Here is a 25,300-nt window from a genome sequence, read left to right as displayed (position 1 = left end):
TATGTATGTATCTGTGTGTGTGTGTATATATATATATATATATATATATATATATATATATATATATATATATACCACAACTTCTTTATCCATTCATCTGTTGATGGACACTTAAATTGCTTCCATGTTTTGGCTATTGGGGTGCATGTATCTTTTTGAATTAGAGTTTTTGTCTTTTCTGGATATATGCCCAGGAGTGGGATTGCTGGATCATATGGTAACTCTATTTTTAGTTTTTAAAGGAACCTCCATACTGTTCTACATAGTGGCTGCACCAATTTATATTCTCACCAACAGTGTAGGAGGGTTCCCTTTTCTCCACACCCTCTCCATCATTTATTATTTTTAGACTTTTTGATGATGGCCATTCTGACTGGTGTGAGGTGATACCTCATTGTAGTTTTTGATTTGAATTTCTTTAATAATTAGCAGCGTTGAGCATCTTTTCATGTGCCTGTTGGCATCTGGCTGTGTTCTTTGGATAAATGTTTATTTAGGTCTTCTGCCCAGTTTTTGATTGGGTTGTTTGTTTTTTGACATTGAGCTGTATGAGCTGTTTGTATATTTTGGAAATTAAGCCCTTGTTGGTCACATTGTTTGCAAATATCTACTCTCGTTCTGTAGGTTTTCATTTCATTTTGTTTATGGTTTCCTGTGCTCTGGAAAAGCTTATAAGTTTCATTAGGTCCCATTTGTTTATTTTTGCTTTTATTTCTACAGTATTGCCTTGGGAGACTGACCTAAGAAAACATTGGTATGATTTACGTCAGTGAATGTTTTGCCTATGTTCTCTTCTAGGAGTTTTATGGTATCATGTCTTATATTTAAGTCTTTAATCCATTTTGAGTTTATTTTTGTGTATGGTGTGAGCGAGTGTTCTAACTTCATTGATTTACATGCAGCTGTCCAGCTTTCCCAACACCACTTGCTGAAGAGACTGTCTTTTCTCCATTGTATATTCTTGCCTGCTTTGTTGAAGATTAATTGGCTCTAGGTGTGTAGGTTTATTTCTGGGCTCTGTATTCTGTTCCATTGATCCATATGGCTGTTTTTGTGCCAATACCATGCTGGGATATCCAAGAGCATGGGATATCTTTCCATTTCTTTGTAGCATCTTCAGTTTCCTTTATCAATGTTTATAGTTCTCAGCGTATAAGTCTTTCACTTCCTTGGTCAGGTTTATTCCTAAGTACTTTATTTTTTTGGATACAATTTTAAAATGGATTGTTTTTCTTTACTTTCTCTTTCTGATATTTCATTGTTAGTGTAAAGAAACGCAACAGATTTCTGTATGTTAATCTTGTATCCTGCTACCTTGCTGAATTTGTTTATCAGTTCTAATAGTTTTTGTATGCAGTCTTTAGGGTGGAGGGGGTATTTCTTAATATATCCAACTGGGCATGTGCAGCATTTAGCTTAATACAGTTCAGGAGCAAATCAGCCTGTTCTTTCCTTCTGTTTTCTCTATGTCAGTAGTTCTTAACTAACCTTGACTGCATATTGCAATCCTTCCTAGATAATTACATCAGAATTTCAGGCTGTGTTTGACACGTTTTATTAATTTACACTGAAGTGTTAACTCAGGAATATTCTCTGTTCTTGCTTATATTTTACCAGAGAAAAACCCTGACCAATATATATACATAGACTTTTTTAGATGCCCAAATTCTGTAAAACCCAATATTTTCTAGGACAAATTCAGTTTACTGTGAAGAAATCTCAGTAGAAATTTCTGTACATAAGCTGCCTTTGTAGCATAAAGCCAAAATGGCAAAGAATGAAGGATGGTTAGGGGAAATTAAGGAAAGCACCCGCTTTAAGAAACTGGATCCTTAAAGTTACTTAAAAAACAGCCATGTAGTGATGGATGGAGAAGGAGTATTACTTTTTTTTTTGCTGTACGTGGGCCTCTCACTGCCGTGGCCTCTCCCGTTGTGGAGCACAGGCTCCGGACACACAGGCTCCGCGGCCATGGCTCGCAGGCCCAGCCGCTCCGCGGCATGTGGGATCTTCCGGGATCGGGGCACGAACCCGCGTCCCCTGCATCGGCAGGCGGACTCTCAACCACTGCGCCACCAGGGAAGCCCAGGAGTATTACTTTAATATTTTATTTTGCTTTATTTTATTTTAGCTTTTTACTGTCAAAAGGTTTTCTGTGTGCTAATATGACTGAAGACACATGACAAAAAATAGGCTTTATAAATTACTCATACCTTTTTTTTTTTCTTTTTTTTTGCGGTACGCGGGCCTCTCACTGTTGTGGCCTCTTCTGTTGCGGAGCACAGGCTCTGGACGCGCAGGCTCAGCGGCCATGGCTCATGGGCCCAGCCGCTTCGCGGCATGCGGGATCTTCCCGGACCGGGGCACGAACCCGTGTCCCCTGCATCAGCAGGCGGACTCTCAACCACTGCGCCACCAGGGAAGCCCCCTCATACCTTTTTAAGCTTAAAAATTAAGGTTTTAAAACTGTGGGACATCTGTACAATGCACTACCCCTCAGCAACAGAAAGGAATAAATTCTTGATAAGCACAGTAATGTGTGAAACAAATACATTATGCTAAGTGAAAGAAACCAGATTCAAAAGGCTACAGACTTATTTGGGCGGCCTGACAAGCCTCACTGAACTTGACCGAGGGTGGAGCCTGTACCTGATCCTCTCTCTGGTGAAGGGGATGGTCTCATTGTCTTTCTTCCAGTAGAACACAGGTGGAGGCATGCCAATCACCCGGCACTCCAGTCTCACTGGGTGGCCTTCGGGAACACCGCTGTTCTGCAGTTTCTCCAGGATTACAGGCGCTTTCTTCACTTCTTTGGCTGAATGAGAGAAGGGCAGTGCTAGTTGGAAGAGTAAGTGCCTTGGGGTCCATGCCTCAAACAAGCTACAGTTCTGGAATCTAGCAGAGTGAGCACCCACCCACCTTTACCTCTTCATTAGAGCACTTCTCAAGCCTCTTAGTGAAGATCACTACCTTGATAAAAGCTCCAGAAATGAAGCTTGATAAAAAAGAAATGAGGAAACTGTCTCTGCCTATCTTATGAGGGACTACACTTAAGGATTTGGGTCACACACATGGGATACATATGGTAGGTGTGGAATTGAGGGAGTTTCTTTTATTGCTCAGCAGTAAATTTTGAGAAACAGTACACTATATGTACTACATATATCTTTTTTTTTCTTTTTTAGAGGAGTTTATTTTGTAGAAGATAAATTAATTTTCCCTCAACTTTTTATCTTGAAAAATTTTATAGCTACAGAAAAGTTGAAAGAAGTATACTATTTAAAAAAAACCACACACACAAATTATGCTTCCTAAGGAGGCTTCCCGCCCGCCCGCCCGCAACACAGAACCAGTTAAGGCAAAGCTACCTCATATCTCAGGGTTCCCTAGTCAATAGCAAAATAGTGGGAAAAGAGTAAAAGCTGCAATCAACGTATCCTCGCAGAATGAGCTTTTCCTACTCTGTTGGCGAGATGGAATTAAGGATGAGAAAAAGAAAAAAATATACTGAGGAGACAGCTAGTAGCTTAGAGAGAGGACTAGCATTCTGAAGCTACCCTGATTTCCTTCAGGGGCCATACGAGGGAGACAGCGGGAGAAAGCCCAGCACAAGATTTCATACATTCTGAAATCTAATTCTGGCTGGACTACTGCCCCGAGGGGCTGGCACCTCCCAGGTGACAATGACTTGTTGTCCTTATCTGTGGACATGACAGTGTTTTGTTCACATCATCTTATAAGGTAAGGGTTTGTTTGTTTAGTTATAGATTCAAGTGCCTTCCACATTCCAGGCACTGAGTGAGACATCAGAGATACACAGAAGAACAAGTCAGAATCTCTGACCTCAGAGGCTCATGGTGTCTTCAGGGAGGTAAAAGGGAAACTAGTTACACTGAAGCCATGAGTGCTGTAAGGGTCTCTCCTTTACTAAGTGCTATGGAAACAGAGGAGGATGTAACCTGGTGGACCCACTGTGCCTTTGTGGTGACATTTGAATTAAATCTTAGAGAATGAGTAGGAGGTTGCTAGGCAAAGAAGGGCATTCCATGTAGAGGGACCACGGATGCAAAGGCATGGAAGCTTGGGGTGGGGGGAGACCCTGGAGTGTTCCAGGAGTGATGAGCTATAGGGCAAGTGACCTGAATTTAGTGATAGTCAATTAGTAATTACAATGACTACCATTTATTGCAAGCATGATATACACAAAGTACCATATTTTGTTTTTAGCTTACTGATATGTTTCCAAAAGTGACGTAGGAAACACGGCCCTTATTACAGTGAAGGAGAAACTAAGATGAGACTTGGTGGGGCAAAGGACTAAGGAATTACATCAGAGGCTCTGCATGTTTCTGCAATAACTTTGGAGGGGGTTATGTTTAGGGGTCCTAGCAGTAAACCTTACCTACTACAGTGAGGTCCAGACTAAAGGAATTCTGCCCGGTTTTGTTGGTAGCAACACAGGTGTAGGTCCCTGCGTCACGTTGAGTGAGCGGGTCAATGAGCAAAGAGTGGACTCCAGTCTCCCTGACCAGCATCTTGTGGGAGGTGTCGGGGAGCACAGGCTGGCCATTGAGCAGCCACGTCAGCTCTGGAGGTGGCAAGCCACTCACCTAATAAACAACAGGACAGATGAGGCAAATGACAGATCGATGACAGACAGATTTATTTGGTGGCTGAATTCTTCATCCTTGTCTGGCACCACATTGATAGCGACAGAACGTCAGTGCTGAGAAACCTCTCCTCAGGAGCATCGGGACAAGAGGGGTCTACATGGGTGGCCTCGTGCATTTAAACCGTAGAGTATTTGGACCCCAATTCGGGTCATGATTATATTTTAGATTAGAATGAGTAAGAATTAAAAAGCTAAATAGATAGATAAAATAGGCCTGTGGGATCAGTTTCAGAGATATTGCTTACATACCTAATAAGAAACAGGTAGCCAAGAAGGGCACAGACATTAAACCAGTGTTCTCAAAGCTGGCTGTGTGTCATAATCACATGAGGAGTATTTGAAAATCCTGATGCAGACTTACTATATTAAATCAGAATCTTTGGGGGTGGGACCCAGTCATGGGTTTCTTTTAGGCTTTAGGGTGGAAGAAGTTAATACCAAATATTATTTAGGTAACTAATGGGAGAGCAAGAACCACCTAGAGAAGTGGATTCTATAAATGCTTAACCTTAAGCCTTTACTAATTTGTTTCTAAATCTCCATAGCATTCTACATCGTTTGGACAGAAGGGGTGACTTAAGTTACTGTTCATACTGAGAAATATTCATACTGTTCAACTGAGCCTAGTTTCTGGTGGAAGAGTTAGAATGTAGACTAGCTAAAGGTGATGGATGTTGACTAGTATGAGAAACCAGCTTCTGTTTTCATAAACTGCCTTGTAGCCATCTTTTCATGACTATAGTTTTTTCAAAGGCTGTACCTCACAGCAATTCACTTCAAGGTTGCAGAAATCATCCTTATGCCTTTATAGTAATAAAGACTTTACAGGTACCATATGGAAAATGTCTGAATTACATCACCTCTTTGGTTGTCTTTACAGGCATAGAGTTAACTTGGTACAGTATCAGTGTAATTTTTATTAAGATATGAACACTTAAAGATTTTATGAAATACTTTTGTCTGGTATTAAATGCTCCAAAAGAACCTTGTGGGGAAAAAAGTGCTCTCTCTCTCTCTCTCTCTCTCTTTCTCTCTGTTCCTCAGTCCCCTTTCCCCGAAAAAACAACAACCATAAAACAAATACAAACAAAAATAGGTGCATACAAACAAACAAATACAAAATATGAACAGATTGGGAACCAAGAATGGTGTACTAGAGTCTACCTTACAGTCCAGGCGACAGAGGCGCCCCTCGTGAGCTACCATATCCCCAGGAGCCTGCAGGAAATGTGGTCGGAAAAATCGTTCCTGTAGGGGCTCTTTGTCTCTTTCTTGCGCTCGGGACCTTACTCTAAAACAGCAAGCATGTTCAGGCATTACGCATAGAAACCACTTCAAAACTTATGACAGTATAGACATTTAGGCATGGCTCTCGGGCCTGGAGAAAGATTTTTTTGGGGGGTGGGGGTGGCTGGACCATGAAGGGATAATAAATAATAGTGTGGAGCTGATGTAAAAAGCAAAGTACTAGGCATCTCACCCACTGTAGGGTTATCTTGTGAGATCTGTAATTAAATAAACAGGCTTTAGCTTCTTTCTCTCTGAAGTCATTCTGGGTTAAGTGACTCAGCTCCCCTTGCCTTGGGTTTGACTAGTTGTTCAGAAGTTTCAGAATAAAGAAATCAGTATTCAATCTGAACCTCAAATAAGAGCCAAAAGAGAAGTCCTGTTTATCACCCAGAACAAGGCAGCTGCAATCCCTGTGTCTCTGAGTAATAAAATTTAACCTGGCTAATAAATTATGTCAGACCATTAAAGATGATCATGAACTTAAATTGGTTAAGACTGACCACAGTAACAGCTGTTCTTGAAGAAGGAAAAAAAACTGAACAAGAAGGTAGAGTTGCAACGGTGGTAAAATACTGTATCTGAAACATGGGTCACTATTTTTGTTCCTTTGGTAAGTCTAATGTAATTCATCCATGTCAGCAACTATGAAATGCTTTGCTAAGACTTTGTGGCACCATAAGACTCGAGAGAAAGCCAGGCTCTTTCTTCTTAGTGATTAGTAAAATCGGAGAGGAGGAAAGTCAGTTGCTGTGTTGGAGACAACTGTGATATTGGAGACAATAACAACAACAGAAATCTTTTATCAGTATACGTATACTCATTAACGGTTTCTGTTTTTTAAAGACAAGGTAATTTAATTCAGAGAGTCTGATTTATATATTATGTGCACAGGTGCTACTGATGGTTGAAATTTTTGAACCACTAAAAGTGTGCTGTGGACCAATGCTTCTCAAATTTAATGCGCTTATGAATTACCTGGGGATCTTATTAAAATGTAGCTTCTGATCAGTATGTCTGGGTGGGGCTTGGGATTCTGCATTTGCAACAAGCTCCCAAGTGATGCTGATGCTGCAGGTGGAGGACTACACTTTAGTTGACAATTTGTAGACCAGATACTTCAGTGCTCATTGTGGTGGGTGGCTGCTTGGGAGGGGCTAGAGAAGGGAGATTCTTACTGTCTTTACCTGTGAGACTGACCAACAGCTGTTAGTCGACTTCGAATGGGCAAACCTTGTACCATCAAGTGGCCAGAACAGCTGATTCTCCCCTGAGAAATAGAAAATGAAGGAGATTAAAATAAATAAAAACAATTCTACATTTTTTCAGTACATATACATTCTTATGGACCAGAACATTATGAACTTTTTGGCTAACTATTATGAATTTTGTTTTGTTTTTTTTGAGGGGGGATGAAAACAATATAACTCCTTAAATCACTGTTAATATTCCAGGGAAAATGATTTTTAGGAATATTGTGACTTTCATTTTTAAGCTGAGAAATGAACAGACATAAATGTAAAAAAATTTGAATTCTTGTGCACTTAACATTATTTGTAGGCACATGCAGAGGTCATGGTCAAGTATTTTTATACTTTCCTCAATAGAAGTTATCTTCAAAACTAACATTTTAATAGGAGGAGTGGGTGAGTAGAAATTATAGTTCTGTACCTCCTAGTCTAATAGTAGTTGAAGATATTTATTCTGCCATATCTTTAAGGGGAATTTTAAGTCTTGGTCTCTTCAGAAAAGGAAAGTGAAAGATTATGGCTTTCCAACTTTTACCAAAAAAAATTTTTTTTATGAGTGAGGGATATTCACAAGTAATTTGCTTTTTCTCTAAAGAACAAAAAATAGCAAATCATTCTTTGTTAGAATAATTTGTTGACTCTTCGAGAGAGTCAATGAGTTGATCAAAACAAGATTTACTCCAATAGGTCTGGGGCATATACTTAGTGAATAGATACTACTAATGGCCTTTGACAAAGGCTGAAGGGTGGTGTGACCCATCAGTGGCTAAATGGTCTTGTAAGTTGTGATACTGTGCTCTAGTTACACACAGTCTCTATGCTCCTTATTCATTTTCCTCAGAAATCCTTAGTAACTTGCACTTCTCAAGGTTTATTCACAATGACATGAACCGCTCCTTCCTCAGAGTGCAGTACGGCTTGGAACCCTGTGTCTCTACCTGGGGGTTGGCTGCCATGATGGTGTAGTTGCCGTCATCATCGCCGGTGGTGGAGTCAATGTGCAGAGAACACGTCCCATCTCCTTCTCGCCTCATTTTGAAGTGCTCATTTCTTTTTGAAATCTGCTTCCCATCTTTGAACCAGTAAACCTGAAATGAAAAATAATCAAGGAAATATACACTGTTCTGTACATCTTTTTTTTTTTTTTTTTTTTTGGCTGCACCATGCAGCATGTACAATCTTAGTTCCCTTATCAGGGATGGACCCTGTGCCCACTGCATTGGGAGTGTGGAGTCTTAACCACTGGACCACAAGGCGGGGGGGTCCCTATTCTGTACATCTTTAGAGGATAATGATACAAGAAGTAGGATAAGGCAAGGATCGATTGCCATCTCTACAACTAGTAACCCATCCCTTATAAAACACTTAGAAAACAATTTTTAAACATATTACAAATGACAGTATAACATGCTCCTCCATTTTTACATATACAATATTTAAGTAAGAAATTAGGTATAATTTAGGATTGAGAAAAAGCTTTTGACTATTTTTATTATATTTATAATTACTTAAAAAGCCACCCTAAGGACCAGACATGTCTTCAGAGGCAAAATAATTAAAACAGCAAGCCTGGAACTTTTCCTATTATCCTTTTACAAACTCAAGTCTCCTGAAGTCCGAGATCTCAGGGCCTAGAATAGCTGATCTTACTTGAAAGGATAGTATGGTTTATTATACCAAATGGAATGAGGCCAGGATTCAATTGCTAAATTTCTCCTCTGACTAAAATTTAAGTATACATAGTTTTCAAGTTAAGTTCTGAATGTATCAAGGAGATCTCTCAAAGACAAGGGAGTTAAAGTACTGGTTGCAGTTGCCCTTCTCTACATTTCCTGGTTACCTAATCATACATACCAATGCCATGTTAATGTTTGTGAAAGTAGAGTGGATAGATTCCCTGCTGTAGACATACTGGGTATAAATCCTTCTCTCAGCTGACTGCCAAAAAGTCTGGTGACTCATAAGATTTTTCAGCAGCCGGTGATAATGATATGACATTTTCGGCATTTACCAACCTAACAGTAATAATACAAATATACCTCACTTTGTACAACAGGCAGGCTGTAGATTTTCAGTAGATGTTAAATAGAAAGAAAAGTATCAGTTTGGTGAGTGTGATGGTTGAGAGAATCAATAGCCCAAAATAGAGGATCATGACTAAGAAATTTATTTTCAACTTTTATAAAAATTTTAACTTACCCATAAGTTATCTGATTTGTTTTTGCCTGGCTATTTAATGATTCTATTCCTGATTGTATCTTTTTAGTCAGATTACCTGGGCTTTGTTAATTTTCTGGTATTGATTTTCATTCCCTCTGTAGATACTGCACTAGAGTCTGGTAAGACTTTCTTGAAGGCACTGTCTATAGTTTTGCACTGTTGGTTGGCCAACTGGCTGGTCATCTTCCCCTACCTTTGGGACAGGTATCCCAACAATTTTGCAGGTGAATGTCACTGGAGAGCCTTCGGTGACCCGGAAGTGCTTGAGTCTTTTGTCAAAGATGGGAGCAATACACTTGCCCGTGGGGATCTCATCATGTTGGATTTCATCATCTGATTCATCAACAGGGGTGCGTTCCAAGCGAAACTCTATTTCATTCATCAGCCTCTGCTCAAAGCTTGAAATTTTGTACTCCTGTCAAAATGGCAAACATGTTTTAATTTCAATTTCTGTGGGTGAGGAAGAATGTGTTCATCAATATAATGTGAGGACGAAACTTTTTAAGATTCAAATGTTAGATTTACATTGTGGAACCTCAGTAAACCAGGCATGTTCCATTTCCAGTTCCTCATCATGGAGCACTGAAGGAGATTTGTGTTTTTACTACAATCCCAAACTGTCCTAGTGAACCCTGATTCCTCACCTTCAGCATGGAGCCCCGGTAGAATATTGTAGGGAATGGAATGAAGATGGAATATAATTTTTGTAGCTACTAATAGTGTCCATTTCAATATGTAGAGCTGCCTTTGTGGTATTTTGGCAAAATTATTCTGAACTGCATTCTGATACATGCCTGCATCACCAGCTTCCTGTCTCTACTAGACATTCCCATCTGCATACTTGAGGAAAACTTGTCTTGAATAAATCTCCCTTGACCCCATGTCTGCCTACACTGTGTCTCTGCTGCCCTCACAATGAAGCTATTTGAAATAATTTTCTATTGTTATAGCCTCATTTCCTTGTCGCCTGTTCTCTCACTAACATACTCCAGTTAGGCTTGTGTTCCTACAGTTCCAATGAGATTGCTGCTGTCAGGGTCTTCACATTTGCCAGATCCACAGATAAGTTGTCACTTATCTGTTCTTACCTTACCTGACCTCTGAATAGCATTAGACACAGTTGGCTACTTTATCCTTTTTGAAACATTTTTTTTTCTGTTGGTTTCCATGACACTCTACTGGTTTTCCTTCTCTTCCCCTAGCTGGTCCTTATCAGTCTCCTTTACTAGCTCTTCCTCCTCTGCTCTAGGTGATCTCATCCAATCTCACAGCTTCAGATACCTTCTGTATGCTGATGACTCCAAATCCATGTGTCTCAGCCTGGTCTCTCCCCAGAACTCATATACCCAATGATCTACTCTATATCATGAGAGTCATATACCCACCAGTATACTCTCTGTCATGGCTTGGGTGCCTCATGGGTGCACCCATGGACCAGCTTAGCATGGTCCAAACAACACGCACTTGATTTCTGTCCCCCAGGGAAGATACTCCTACCCTGCTCTTCCCCATCTTTGGAACTGGCACCACTCTTCATCCATTTGGTTAAGTGGTTAAGCTGGTGTTTCTCACATTACCTATGGTGAAAACCAGATTTTAAAAATAGATTTTTTCAACCTGTACTCTTGTAAAATAAAATAAAAATGAATTACTAGAAAAATGAAATAGAAAAAGCATGCAGAATTATTATATTCCATAGACATAAAATTTCTCTGTCAAATGCTCTAGAAATTTCTTAATGGTTACTTTCAATTTCCATACTTATCTCAAGGTGGAGACTGGCACAGGTCTAAGACCACACTTTGAGTGTACCAAGTTAACCTAAATCTAGAACTTATCCTGGATTCCTCTGATTCCCTATCCTGCCCTATTCTATCAAGTTTAAATGTCACCTCCCTAAAGCAACTTTCCCAGGCCACTTCATCTAAAGTAACTCCCAATTCTAATTCTCTACAGAGCATGGACTGCTATCTAGTGTTTTTCTTTTTTGTATATTGATTGAATGATTGAATATATCTAAGCCTTAGAATGTTAGCACCAGAAAAAGAGAGCTCTTGTCTGTCTTGCATCCCACTATATCAGCCATATATGGAATAGTGAGTGCCTGCTACATGGCAGGTGCTGCACGAGTATCTGAAGAATGAAAGAATACATGAATGACATGGGGGCCATCACTTGTTCCAACACTACTGTATCTTTGAGGAATCCGGAGTCATGTGCTTGGGGTGAGGGTGAGCCCTTTGGTTAAACTTGTGACTCTAGTTAACCATAATTTTATGATTTAGGTAGGCCCCATGGAGATGGTACTAGGATGCCCCTGAAGTGGAATTTGGGAGCACATGGCTGATTTGCATCTGCCCCTAGTGATAGGCAGAGTAATTGAGTTCAGGACTCATGAGATATGTTCTCAAGCTATTAAATCACATCATTCACGTCCTCTAGCTATTGTCTTATACATATCATCACCTGAATTTGTGCAGAATTGGAACTTAGGAAACACGGACACCAAATGTTTCTTGGTTTAAATTTCTTAGAACCAATTTTAAATCTTCCCTCTCAGCCTCATCTCAGACTGGGTAAACAAAATACATCTACAGCTCTTTCAGGGTAGAAAAATGATTAATCTCCAGTTAAGCATATTAATTTTAAATCAGATAAACAAACTAATTAAAGTAAAAGATTGTTCAATTCTAATTTGAAACCCAATTTAGTTTAAAAGTATTAAGACTATTTTCTACATTTTGTGTTTTTTTTAAGTTAATACTTAAAGCTTCCAACTATCTACCTATTAGTTTGAACTATATGAAATTGCCATTTTTGAGGGTTAAAAGAGGTAAAATATCAGCAATTTCAAATTATTCAACTTAATACTATACAGCGAGTATATTTTCCATAAATACATTAACTAATCCCACAAATTTGAAATGTTTCCTAGTCTTGACAATTTAAAATCCCATAAGGAATATACTTTTCTTCTTTGTTGAATTGCATTCATGCTCCTAAATGGGTATTATTTTTCCTTTTAACAAATTTGTTTATTTTTTGGATGCTTAGGAGTAAAACCAATGAGTAAAAGGAGTAAAGTAAAGTAAGAGGAGTAAAACCTCTTACTATGTGAGGTAGGTGCTAAATAGCTTTATTATTTAAAAAATAATAGTCAAAAGCATAATTCATATAGTTTGCAAACCTCACACTCAGATCCTGGAGTTCAGGATAACCCAGGCTTTTTGTGAGGGTGGCAAGAGGTCTTAGCTTCTTATGGCTTCTCATCTTGTTTCATTTAAGTCCCCAAATTCCCAATCCATTCCATACCGCCTCTAGCCACTATTTTAGTGGAGTCCTTGCTCCAAGCTAAAGAAGCTTCTCTGCAGCTTCTCCTACTGCATGATGGGTGAGGGCTGGTAAGTTCCTGGCTAATTACATTGTCAGAGTTATTATGGGGGGGGGGGGGTGGAAATGAATTCCTGAAATTCTATATTGAAAGTATGATCTAATTTTTCCAAACAAGTATTACTGTACATTGTGGTAAGTTATGATTATATCTATACTTTAGGAACAAATGGGTGATACATAAGGCTTTTGAGCACTTGCCTGAGAATACAAATACCACATTGTCTCCATGTATTCCAAACAGCTATTTTTAGGAGCTTGATTTTACCAAGTTGGGACCTGATTTTATGGAATTTATAAATGTTTGAATTGATTTAACCAAAGGAACTATGGAAGCAATATGATGAAAATACGCACGTTTTGTTTTTCTATAAATGTACACGTATTGGTTACATATTTACTCTTCTACCAGTACTACAAGTTGGGAGGTGATGAAAACAGAACACTCAATGAGTTATCTAAAATATACCATTTGTAACTATGTACTGAGGAAACAGTTGTATTCTACTGAGGCACCAAGATGAGTTAGATATCAAAAAACAAGTGAGTTGGGAGACAAACTATCCTCCAGAAATTTCAAAGCAGGTGCCTAAGGACAGGTTAGATGATTGATATTCTTCACCTTCATCCGAGATACAAAAGAGTCAGGAGGGAGAAAATCCAGTGAGAAGACTTTGGAAAGAGCTATTAATGTCTGTGAGTGTCCCACCTCCACCTCCACCTCTACCCCCAGAGTACCTGCCTTTCACCTCCAGTTTATTGAGAGAGATTAAATAGACCCATTTGTAGTGTTTACTGTGTTCCTCCGGTAGATTGGTATCTGACTCCTGCCTAAGAAATCTAGAGTGAGGAGCAAGGTGGGTTTTTGTTGGTGGGCAAGCTGAAGGTTGCTTTCAGTGGCCCACACTCCTGCATTGTGTCAGGTCAGAGGACCTGTGATGGTTCCTGTCATACACATATGGGCCACATATGAGACAGAGCCAGTGTGGAGTCAACTTTTGTCCCTCTGTGGCTGGGAAAGGAAGGAGTTGGGAACAGCAGTTAGTGAAGCAGGGGAGGAGGGAGTGAAAAAGCAAGAAGCTGGCCATACTTCCTTCCTGGCTTTAGATTTCCCATTTGTAGAGGTCCCTGGGGTGTGCGGTGTGAGGTGTGGATGGGGGCGTTTGTGTGTGGGATCTTATTTTTGAATAAGGATTGGGGTGTTGGTTACCACAAGGACTGGTCATTTTGTATTACTGGATCAAGACTGTATTTTGCAACAAAGTAAATGTAGACCCTTATGTGAACTAAAATTGGTCAAAATGGTTTCGAGATTACCTCACATTTGAGATTGCCAGGAGAAGGATTAGCCCCACTAGATAAATTTAAAGGGATAAAGGGAGAAAAAAATAAAATTGCTTTTAAGATACAGTTGTTGAAGGTACCAGTTATATGGTATAAAGTATAAGTTACAGATGCACAACAAAATAAGAATACTGTAGGTCAAGGAGCTTCCATGAAAGATTTCATAAAATATTTGGGAAGTTGAGCCTCAGGAACAAGGAAACCCATGTAACTGTGTGGCAGGGGTATGTGACCTGTTTCTAAAGCAGTGAATCTTTACAACTGAGATGTTTACAAAGATGCATACCATTCCCAGAGCAGGAATTCATTTTTTTTTTTTTTTGGTAGTGCTTTGCAACTAAGAGTTGGTTATTCCAAGGATAACTAATCCTCTTATACATAAATCAAGGTTGTCATTCCACGTTGTGACTGATGGGATTCAGATTTTGTAAGGATATTTGCAAACAAGCAGTGTGTTTAAGTTAAATTTGAATGTGCTTTCTGCACTGTTCTGCACAAAGGTTGTACTACTGACCCACTGTCAGCGGCTGTACACTTTGAATCTCCAGAACTGGATTTGGGCTGTGTTCTCCATTTTCCCTTGCCTTGTCCCCTTTGTGAGTAAAAGTAGGAGTTTCTGCGTCAGCTGCTTGTAGGTGATGTCTGTGCTCAAAGGAGAGAATATTTTTCTGTGTAAATCTGGTCTGTATGGCAAGCAAGTCAAAGACATATGGCCCATCCTTTCCAGGCTTATGTTAAAGACCTTAAGTGAAAATGAATTGCATAGAATTTCAGTTGCTCTGTGAAAGAAAATGAAAAGCTAAAAAAATTACATCAGAAGAGTATGCCACTTGAAAATACAATTCTTCTTTTTTTTTTTTCTTTAAAGATAATCCTCTTAAGGCTGATAGTTTGACAATTTGAGGCATTTGGTTTCTGGGACACATCTGCAGAAGTTTTCTTCAAATTGTCAGAGTGGTGGAGAGTGCCTTCCTCCTTCTAAGAACCACAGTATAATGACACAACCCAATCAGATACGGCATTGCCAAGGTTCCAAATTTCCAAAACGTGGGCCATGATCTGGCACTCACTGCCCTGAGCGTGCTGCTGGCTTCCTCTACTCTGGGTCTGAGTCTGGGCCTGAGTCTGGGCTTCAGGGGCAAATAATCAGATAGGATCAAACCAGCTGGAAGAGCCTGCCCAAAGGGTTCCCAACCAACTCTGGGTACAGTGTTCACTAAAAGAAGTTTTATGTGTCAGAGAAAGTATTCTCCTTTTGTTCCTGGGTGAGGCACAGTATGGACAGCAGATAAGAGATTCCTAGATTAACTTGGAGGTTAACCTACACAGAGGATGTCTTCTTTTATGATTTATCCAATACTACGTGCTTCCTTCAATAGAAATAACCAGGCTTCATGGCTTACCCCCTGTCCCTGCTGCCAAATTCTTAGAATACTATAATAGTCACTGGGGACACAGCATTCTATAAAACACACACTCTACCTTCAAGGAGGTTGCATAAAAATACTTTAAATCCAGATTTTGTCTTTAAGAATAAATAATTACTAAATGGTTCACAGATTTATTTTATACTTAAATGTTCAGTTAACACCAGAGTTTTGCTTAATTTCAGTGTGTTTTTTTTAAAAGGCTTTCATCTTTTTAGTCAGTTGATTAAAATAGATTGTTATCATAGTAGATAGTGTCTATAATTAGGTATAATCAGAATCTCTATAGTTAAGTGAGATATTTTCCATACAGATGCAACAAATCCAAAATTTTCCCCTTGGTCAAAAGTTTGGTTATCCTATCTGAAATTAATGTAAATCCCAAAGTTGTGAGTTAATTCAGCAGATATTACCTGAGCACCTACTCTGGGCTAGATACAGCAGGGGTGCAGCAATGAACAAGACCCCCTCCCGCCCCCTGCCAATCCAGCTCCCAGGGAGCTTGTGACTGGTGCATCCTGGGTGGGTCCACAGCAGGTGACATGGGGACACTTCACTATTCCAGCACCCAGGGTCCTACAGTGCCCACGGTGAGCAACATAAGGCCAATGACTACGTTGAATTCTTATTAGAAAAGGAACAGATGGCAAGACTGTTTGCCCTCAAGAGAGAATTTTCATAAAGAATTCATGGTCAGAGATGAAAGAGGTAAGATTTAAATAGAAGAAATGACTAAGCAGTTTAGAGAAGAAGGAGATTAGAGGAAAAAAAGGCAGAGCAAGAGTTAGGTACTTATTTTCCCCCCCTCTGTCATATAGGGTAGTATCTGGGAACCACAGGCAGTTTTAATGAAGCCTTCATTTAAAAAATGGGAGGAAGGAGCAGAATAAAGAGATGGGAAAGTTTCCAGAGAAATGAGGTCAAGGAGGAAAGTTGAAATAAGACATTAAATGTGCGTGTGTGCGCTTTAGACATTAACGGTCACCAACTATATACTGGGAGCAGAACGTCATACTAAGTCATGTATGCATTAAAATCGTGGGCTATGAAGGTTCCGTTACATTTTGTGTGATCCTGGGTTCCTCTGACATCTCAGACTCACCTTGCTAACCTAAACCAATTGATGTCCAGTGAAGATCCACTGGTGGTGAACGATACCCTTCAAAATAAGAAATGATGCAGCCTAAAATCTACAAATCTTTATCAGTTTAGAAAGCTAGACAGTTTAATAAATATGAACATCTGAAAGGATGACACCTTTGTATCACACAAAGTCCTAAGAATCAACCAGCAAATGCTAGTTGCTAATTGAAAATGTTATATAAAATGAGTTTGAGGATAAATGCTGAAGTATTACAGCAGAGAAATACAAGGTGGCAGATACATCAAAGAAACCCTATTTCTAAAACATTAATTTAGAAGTTTGAGTTCTGGGGAGGACATTTTTTATAGTCAATAATATTAATTGTTCAAGGACCTTTGGTTTACATTCATGCTCAACACAACATGTAAATGCTTTAGAACATTTACTATTCTTCATCAGTTTAGGAATAACATAGGGCAAGAGAGTCCAGCTTTCTGGACCTAAAAGTGGTCAAAGCAAGATAAAACAAAACAAATGCATACTCTTCAGAAGGAATCATTTGCTTCCCCCTCCTATGTGCAGGCTAATATGGGAGTAAGAAAACAGATGATTTTGACCCCTGTGTCCCCAAGATGCAGGTGGAGGTGGCTGTCAATACACATGTTTCTTTATGATTGTTCCCTACTTTTTCTCAGCAAATTTTCTTCTTCTTAACTTCCTCAATGGGCCACAATACATTTAGACAGTTCTTCATGACTTTTTCACTGTCACTTCCCAAGGCAGCAATGGACAAAACAATATTATAATATGGTCATCATTTATTCCTCAAAACATTCTCAGAATCAATATCTACCAACCTAATGCAAGCATTCCATCTCAGACAGCTCCTTAGTTTCCTGAATTGCATTTGTGCAGCTTGGCTTTCATGATCCCTGGCCTAGAATGCTGTGTAAGATCAATTCTGTAATTAATATACCATAATAACGCTCAGAATAATAATTGTCAGAAGAACACAGATGTGTCACAGATATTTGGTATATAGTTTTCACTGAAATATGGAGAGGATTGAGATGCTTTTTGAGACTCCAAGTTCCTGCTGTTAGCCCTGAAGATAATTCATGATGGAGGTTTAATAAAGAGTTCTGCTGGGTTTATGGTACTCCACTCATGGAAGTTCATGTTTATATGTACTCACATTTCAGGTAATTAAGAGAAAAACCCTACTTTCCCCTGAGTTGGGGCAATGGATTAACATGGATCTACCTACAGAGTAACCATAAAAGTAAAATCAAACAGCCTGTGTGCTGACCTGGTATCATTTTTACAGGGTTCTAATTGCTTCCTGTCTGAGTTGTTAAAGACATAGGCTGAACACAGCTCTGATTTCAATGACACTTAGAAGGATTAACAACCACAACTGTGATGACAGTATTATAGGAAAACAAATCTGTGCTAGACAGAGCAACGTTTATGGGGCTTGGAGGTATTTGTCGTAAAACTGCAAAAAGGCTGCAGAGTTTCAGGGAAAATGTGAAAGTGTCCTGGAGACCAGGGCTCTGGTTCTCATTCTACCACTGACAGTTTGACAACTGTGCTTCAGTTTCTCTATCTAGAAGATGGAAGAGAAGAATAGTTGCCTTGGTGTTTGCCTCCCAGAAATATATGTAATTTGATGAAATAATACATGAAAAGTGTACTTGATTATGGCAAGCTTAAATATCCTGCTTCAAGTCAATAATTTAAAGACAATTTAAAAAAGCATTTTTAAGCTATTTAAGCATTATTATTTTAAGCATTTTAAGCATTACTTTCAAGAGAATCCACTCAGTAAAAATTGTCCAACATATAACACAATAGTAAAATACTGTATATCAATGGCTCCACTGGAAGTAAGAGATAGAAACATGAAGGAAAACAGTGTATGGTCAGGGGAGCCTGGAGCCTTGTTTCCAGGGGTCACTTATGTCACAAATTCCACAATATTTGGTATATAGTTTTCACTGAAATTTTATGTTATACTTAAAATAGATTTTATCAGTTCCCACCTGGGGAAATAAACCAAGAGTTAGATTATTAAAAATGTAAATCTGCATTTAAAAAATAACCACCTTACAAAAAGCAAAAATAAATGGCTCCAATAAAATACTTAGTCTTTCTTTTATGTGATGCTTACAGATGACTTTCCTTTTTCTCCTTCTGTGTAAACACTTACTAGAAAGCAGGGAGATGTACAGGTTGAAACACAGGATATTGGCTAATGGCTATTTCACGTGCTTCAACCTAATGTAAAGATTGAGAGGAACTGGTGAGCAAACCCCCAAGCACATTAGATTGAAGCAGCCAGATAAAGGATGGCTTGGAACCCTGGAGTTCCTTAAAGTCTAGGTCATCTCAAGGCTCAGATATTGCAATGTCTCAAAGATGTGACGGTGTTTGCCAATACTGAGCTGAGGATTGTTGGAATGGAAAACAGACTATCTAGTCTCTCTCCTTAACATATACTATTCTAGGTAAACGCATATAGACAAGTAAACTGAATTAACTACCGGGCTAAATCAAGAACTGTGGATCCATGTGGACGAGTTTCCTACATGAACCATGGACAGTCTGTGCTTTGCCTTCCAAAACTGCAGTGTCAGCTTCGCCGAGGTCAGGTGACCTGAGCATCCAAGGACTGAATTAAGCAAACTTACATTCCTTACAAAGAAATTCCAATAAACCGTCTGAACCCAACAATCTTACCTGCTGGTTTGATCTGACATCACTAAAATTCATTTTTTTCCCCAAGTCTAGAATCACTGCATTCTTAGTTTCACGAATGTAATCATCATTCACTGGTTGGGAAGACTTTATGTGTTTCTTCATTAGTCCCTGGGATGGCCTGTAAAATAAATTCACACCTAAATCACTCATGAAAAGCACTGGCCAGGGTACAAGGCCTAGAAATCAGAGTGGTTGGCATGGCAACCAGAGCCAGGAGCCATCAGGCACTTACGGAGTGCATCTTGCGAGCAAACCTTGAGCACTGCCCAGAAAATCTGTGTGTCGAGGTGTTTTCAGTATTTAAATTATAAAAACATTATTTAAGGTAATCATGTCCTTTTGTCCTAAGGTGTTCAATATCCATTTTGTGTCTAAGAGATTGGATTATGTAGGAATTCACTAAATGAGAGTCCTGTCCCAGACCAAGCTACTCTTATGTGGGTCCATTCTTAAATGACATCTTTTACATCAAGAAACCTCAATGATACTTACACGGATGGTGCGCTTCTAGGCAGCCCCATGGCATTGGTGGGTGGGATGGCAGGGAGAGAAGGCAGGACGGAGCTGAGGAAAGCCACTGGGTTCTGAATCCGGCTGGTGGGAGAGACAGGAGTTGGGGACACGCAGTGGGGCTGAAACTGGTTTCCGCTGGAGATGGAAAATGTGAGTGGTAGTTGTGCTGTCTCTGTCGGACCTGGAGGAGGTAGCTCGTTTTGGACAGAAACCGCTCCCAGAGATTTGGTTTGTGCCGAGGGCTGAGAAACTAAGAGGCTTTCTTTGCTCACTGTCCTCTGCATGGCTTGAGGAGTGCTGATCAGGGTGAACACTGGAGAGCTGGAAGGGGACACGGTTGCTGCGGTCGTGCTTGTGGAGGGGAAGAAGTGCTTTGGCCGGGCCAAGCTGAATGTCTGCGATGAAGGGGCCTTCACCGGCTTGCCGGATGTTGTCACCACTGGGGCAGCAGTGGAGGTCAAAACACTCATGTTGAAAGGAAACTCCTTAGGAGATGAAGGAGATGGGTTTTGCAACTGCTGTTGTTCCAGTAAGACTTGGTTGTGAAGCTGTTGTAGCTGGCTGGAATCTCTGCACACAAAACAAGAGTGGGGAGAGAGAAGAGAAATCCGTCACCATCGCCTCAGCCTGTATAGACAAGCTGTTGACCGCTTGATGCTGATTAAGAACACACAACCAGTGTTGCCAGAAACCAGCCGATCAAATTCGGGCACGTGGGATCTAGTTCCCTGGCTGGGGATCAAACCCATGCCCCCTGCATTGGAAGGGCGAGTCTTAACCACTGGACCACCAAGGAAGTCCCTGTCTCTCCTTTCTAAGTCTGTTTGACTGCCAGGAAGAAGGGAAAGGCCACCATGATGCACAACTCCAAGAGGCGTCATTCACATTGTGTTCTTTGTGTTGTGACCCTGGAGTTGGGCAACACAGCAGCCCCATTTTAGAATGTTATAAGTTAGAAAGAAGAAATAGAAAAATGGTCCTCTTGTTGGAAGTACTCAAAGTTCTGAGATGAGCAGATAGTATCTCTGTTTCGGGATAGAAGGCACTGAGCTCCATACTGATGTGAGTTACTAAAGGGGGCTGAGTTCCCTGAGAATGTGCTATATTCTTCACTCTGCCTCATTTTAGAGCAAACTTTAACAAAGCAGCTGGATGTGTCTTGGTGTTTCTCATCCTCTTCTGACAACAAAGCTTTATAGAGAAGGTGACCATATGTCTCGATTCATTCTAGACAGTCCTGCTTTATGCCTGTTTTCCTGGCATGATTATTAATAGTGCTCTTTCACTCTCAAAAATGTCGTGGTTTGAACGATGGATTGTATGGTCACCGTAATTATGAACGTTACTTAGACTTTTCTTGTGCCTAAAGAAAAAAAAATGATCAAGCTGGGAGCGCTTTCTCCATTTATAGGAACCTGACTCACAGAAGCATTATATGAGTTGCTTTAAGTCCCACAGTCTATTTACTTCCTCTTAACAAAACAGTTAATTAATTTTTTTAAAAAAGAAAATGGAAAATGAAAGTGTCTAAAAGTCATATATGCATAAAGTTGTCAGGGCTGTCAAACTTTGCTGTTTAGGAGAATCTACTCTTGAATAAACAACCATAGGAACAGCCACAAGTGAGACCACAGTGCTTCAAGCCCACCGTGGTTTTATGTTCTTTGAAAATATGTTTTGGAACATAGAAGGTGATCTGCTGAACACGAGATCTATTAAAAATGAAAGGTTTTATATTTTCATACCATTGGGAAAGTCAACACCAACAGCAATAAAGTTGAGGCAGAAAGTTCTCCAAACTTTGATTTAAAAAAAATTTTGTTTTCAGTTGAAGTGTGGTTGGTTTACAGTGTTGTGCCATCTCTGCTGTACAGCAGAGTGACTCAGTTATACACATAGAGACATTCTTTTTTTTAAATATTCTTTTCCATTATGGTTTATCACAGGATATTGAATATAGTTGTGATTTTTAAAAAAATTCTTGGAGTTTAAGACCTTTTCTCTTGCCTTCGTTAACATTTCTGATACACAATATACGGAAAAGTAACTTCACAAAGTAGAGACCTATCTCCACTTTCATGACTGCTGTCAAGTGCTACATACTATGCGACTCTTTTTTCAACTAAGAAAATTCTTGTCCTCTGTTCAACTATGAAAACTAAGAATTTAGAAGTATAGCCACCTGGCACAGTAACTTTCTTCCTCCCTTTTAGAAGTAAGTATTTAAGCTGAGAGAATAAAGTAACATAATTAAAATTAATAAAATCTTTTCATTCCATCATGGATAAAAGATTCAGCAATCAAGAGAAGCAGAAATATCTTTGTTAGATTATCCTTAGAAAACTATATACAGTAACGTTGTTTCTGCTGGTGTTAACTTTCCCAATGGCATGAAAATATAAAACCTTTAACTTTTTAATGGATCTCATATTTGGCAGGTCCCATTCTGTGATTACTGTAGTGTAAAGAAAATGCCATGTGGTTTTTAGGACATGTTTGTATTGTAGTCTGAGTAACTTTTAATTTGATGGTATTGAAGAAATATTTTATTGTGGTTATGGAAGTAGAAAAAGTAGTATATGAAAACTAAGTAATCTTAGAAAGATAAGGATGAAAAAAGGGGCCAGGAAGTCATTTGGTATTGATTGATTCTTATTTTCCTTTAGCTCCTATTGAATGAAAACTAAGAACCAGCTTTTAATTTTAAGTAAGACTTTAAACAGCATGTTAGCCCTTATCATTTAATGCAGTATATCCGATTGTAGAGGGTCACAAACTTTAAACATAATGATATATGAGATACAGCATGAAATAGTTTTGATTATCTAAGATTCTGGAAGAATTCATTTGAGAATAATGTCTCCTTTTGTTTGACAGGGTTTTTTTCCCCCAAATTTTATTAAACTGTCTTGTTTCAGAAGGGATTTAAAACAGCTGTTTCAATTTGCTTATTCATGACATAAGGGCAAGGTGTCGATTCCAGTATTCAACAAACTTTTATTGAATCTTCTGTATGTTTACTTTGCTAGGTACTGTAGGAGATACAAATATGCCTGGGATAGTATGAGCTATTCAGGGCTCAAAAATCTTACTATACATATATGTAATACAAATATCCAGTGGTTATTTATAGGTAACATATGGAACTTACTATTTAATAATGAAGGTACAAAGTGCAATGAAAGAAGAAAGGAAGGAAAGGTTAATTACAAAGCATACAAAACCCTGAGCAACCTCTCTAATTCAAAATAACAGCCTATCATAAATTACTATAAGCTCAGCTGCTCATTTCTTGTTGCTATGAGGATTTCTGAAATCAGGTTTATACCCAGTTTTCTTTCTGTAGATTATCAACTCTCCTGGGTTCCCTGAAAATATCTTCTCTTTTGCCACAACTTAGCTTAAGCATGATGCTCAAGAATATGCCCTCTGCAGACAGATAGACTTAGGTCCTAATCCTGGCTCTGCCACTGATTATATGTGTGGTTTGGGGTGGTTTCTAGATTTTTCTGACCCTGATTTCTTCATAAGTAAGATAGGAGTAAGTAATATCTCTTCATGTTGTTGTAAGAATTGATAGATAAATCACCTGAATCAGATAAGTGATCAATAAATGGTGGCTATTATATTTTTCAGTTTCTGAACTACAAATATCAATTTCAAGATTTGTAAGAAAATTAGAGTTTCAGAATTATAATGATGTTTCTTGATGTGGTTTCTGGAATACAGAAGAATTTCTTAGGGATTTTTTTTTTATTAACATCTTTATTGGAGTATAATTGCTTTACAATGGTGTGTTAGTTTCTGCTTTATAACAAAGTGAATCAGCTATACATATACATATATCCCCATATCTCTTCCCTCTTACGTCTGCTTCCCTCCCACCCTCCCTATCCCACCCCTCTAGGTGGTCACAAAGCACCAAGCTGATCTCCCTGTGCTATGCAGCTGCTTCCCACTAACAATCTGTTTTACATTTGGTAGTGTTTATATGTCCATGCCACTCTCTCACTTCATCCCGGCTTACCCTTCCCCCTCCCTGTGTCCTCAAGTCCATTTCTTAGGGATTTTAAATGGTTGAGATAAAATGTCAAGGCTTAATGACAAACACAACAGAACAACTTGGGCTACTGTATCAAATACTTCTGAAAGCAATTTTGGCAACAACAACTTAGGGCAGTGTGTGCTGGAGCCAGCTCTTGATGGCTCTGGAGGGCAGGTTGTATACACCTCATCCGAGTTCCCAGTTTAATGACTTTTCTTTAGTAGCTTGAAATCAGCCATGGTGGGAGGAAAACTGGCAAATGCTACAAATCAGGGCTTCCCTGCCTCTGCCGGTAGTTAAAACATTTGCTAGCACATTGCTGATTAGGATAACTAATTCTGGGTAAATATGTCTCTGCAGTCAGCTTTTAGCTGTGGTTTTGGCAGTGGTAACTACACTGGTTGTGCATTAGATCACCCAGAGATCATAAAAGACAAAGCTTACTGATTTAGGCACCACTGGCCAGAGAGTCAGTTGGCCTTGGAAAGGATCCAGGCATAGTTATTATAATCTTTTAAAATGTGGGTCAGTTTTTAAACTTTAGTGAACCTCAGAACCCTCTGGAGGGCTTGTTAAAACATAGATTTCCAGGCCGCACCTCCAAGAGTTTCTGATTCAGTAGGTCTTGAGTGGAGCACGAGAATCTGTTTCTATCAAGTTCCCAGGTGATGCCAGTGCTTTGAATAGCAAGGCTCTAGGTGATTCTTGTCTGCATCCAGGACTGAGAACCACTGCTCTAAAGAAACACATGCCCCAAAGCATAGGCTTATCCAGTACATTCTGATTTTAGTCTGACGTTTTACTCACTTTAAATGTTAATTCTTCTATTTTTTTCCTGGCTGTGGAGGGGTGTGTGTATGGGGCTGGGTGGGGTGATAAAGGGTTGTAACTCAGGTTTTCCAACTTTACACCTATACTTTCCAACCTGGCTGTACATTAAAATAATCTGTGGAGAGATTCTCATTCAACTGGGATGGAAGGCATAAATATTTTTCAAAAGCTCCACATTTCATTCTAGAGTGTAGCCAGGATGAAGAGTCACTTCTCTAAATAGCTTAATATTCAAGCTGAAAATGTCAAAGTCCGAATTATCTAGGCTTTGATGATACAGTGTTGAAAAATGACAGCTTCCCTCTCTGTTGCAGTTTTAAGATCTATAAGAATTCTATTTTTTGTATGAATGGCAAATTGAAGGAACAAGCAGAAAATTGTATCCTCAAGATTATTGAGTCAATATATTTTAACATAAAACCTAAAAGATTAAAACCAGTAAGAAAACTTTGTAGGCATGTGGATTCACAAAGG

General features: G+C 39.3%; 1 protein-coding gene across 2 annotated transcripts in view; it reads right to left on the bottom strand.

Moving 5' to 3' along the window:
- The window catches only part of MYPN (myopalladin), a gene marked incomplete at both ends in the record, with an annotated part of 66,118 nt that overhangs the window by 4,339 nt on the left and 36,479 nt on the right, over positions 1 to 25,300 (bottom strand). For both annotated transcript variants that reach the window (XM_079717707.1, XM_079717708.1), the window contains 8 exons: positions 2,650 to 2,815; positions 4,403 to 4,610; positions 5,837 to 5,963; positions 7,147 to 7,229; positions 8,148 to 8,297; positions 9,623 to 9,844; positions 19,417 to 19,555; positions 19,930 to 20,520. In XM_079717707.1, the coding sequence (XP_079573833.1) occupies positions 2,650 to 2,815; positions 4,403 to 4,610; positions 5,837 to 5,963; positions 7,147 to 7,229; positions 8,148 to 8,297; positions 9,623 to 9,844; positions 19,417 to 19,555; positions 19,930 to 20,520 (1,686 nt within the window). The remainder of the gene's footprint in view (positions 1 to 2,649; positions 2,816 to 4,402; positions 4,611 to 5,836; positions 5,964 to 7,146; positions 7,230 to 8,147; positions 8,298 to 9,622; positions 9,845 to 19,416; positions 19,556 to 19,929; positions 20,521 to 25,300) is intronic.

Source organism: Hyperoodon ampullatus (genome assembly GCF_949752795.1).
Source record: "Hyperoodon ampullatus genome assembly, chromosome: 1".
NCBI classification, from domain to species: Eukaryota; Metazoa; Chordata; class Mammalia; order Artiodactyla; family Ziphiidae; genus Hyperoodon; species Hyperoodon ampullatus.
The sequence above is the reverse complement of the archived record's forward strand: the minus strand, read 5'-3'. Positions and strand labels throughout refer to the sequence as shown.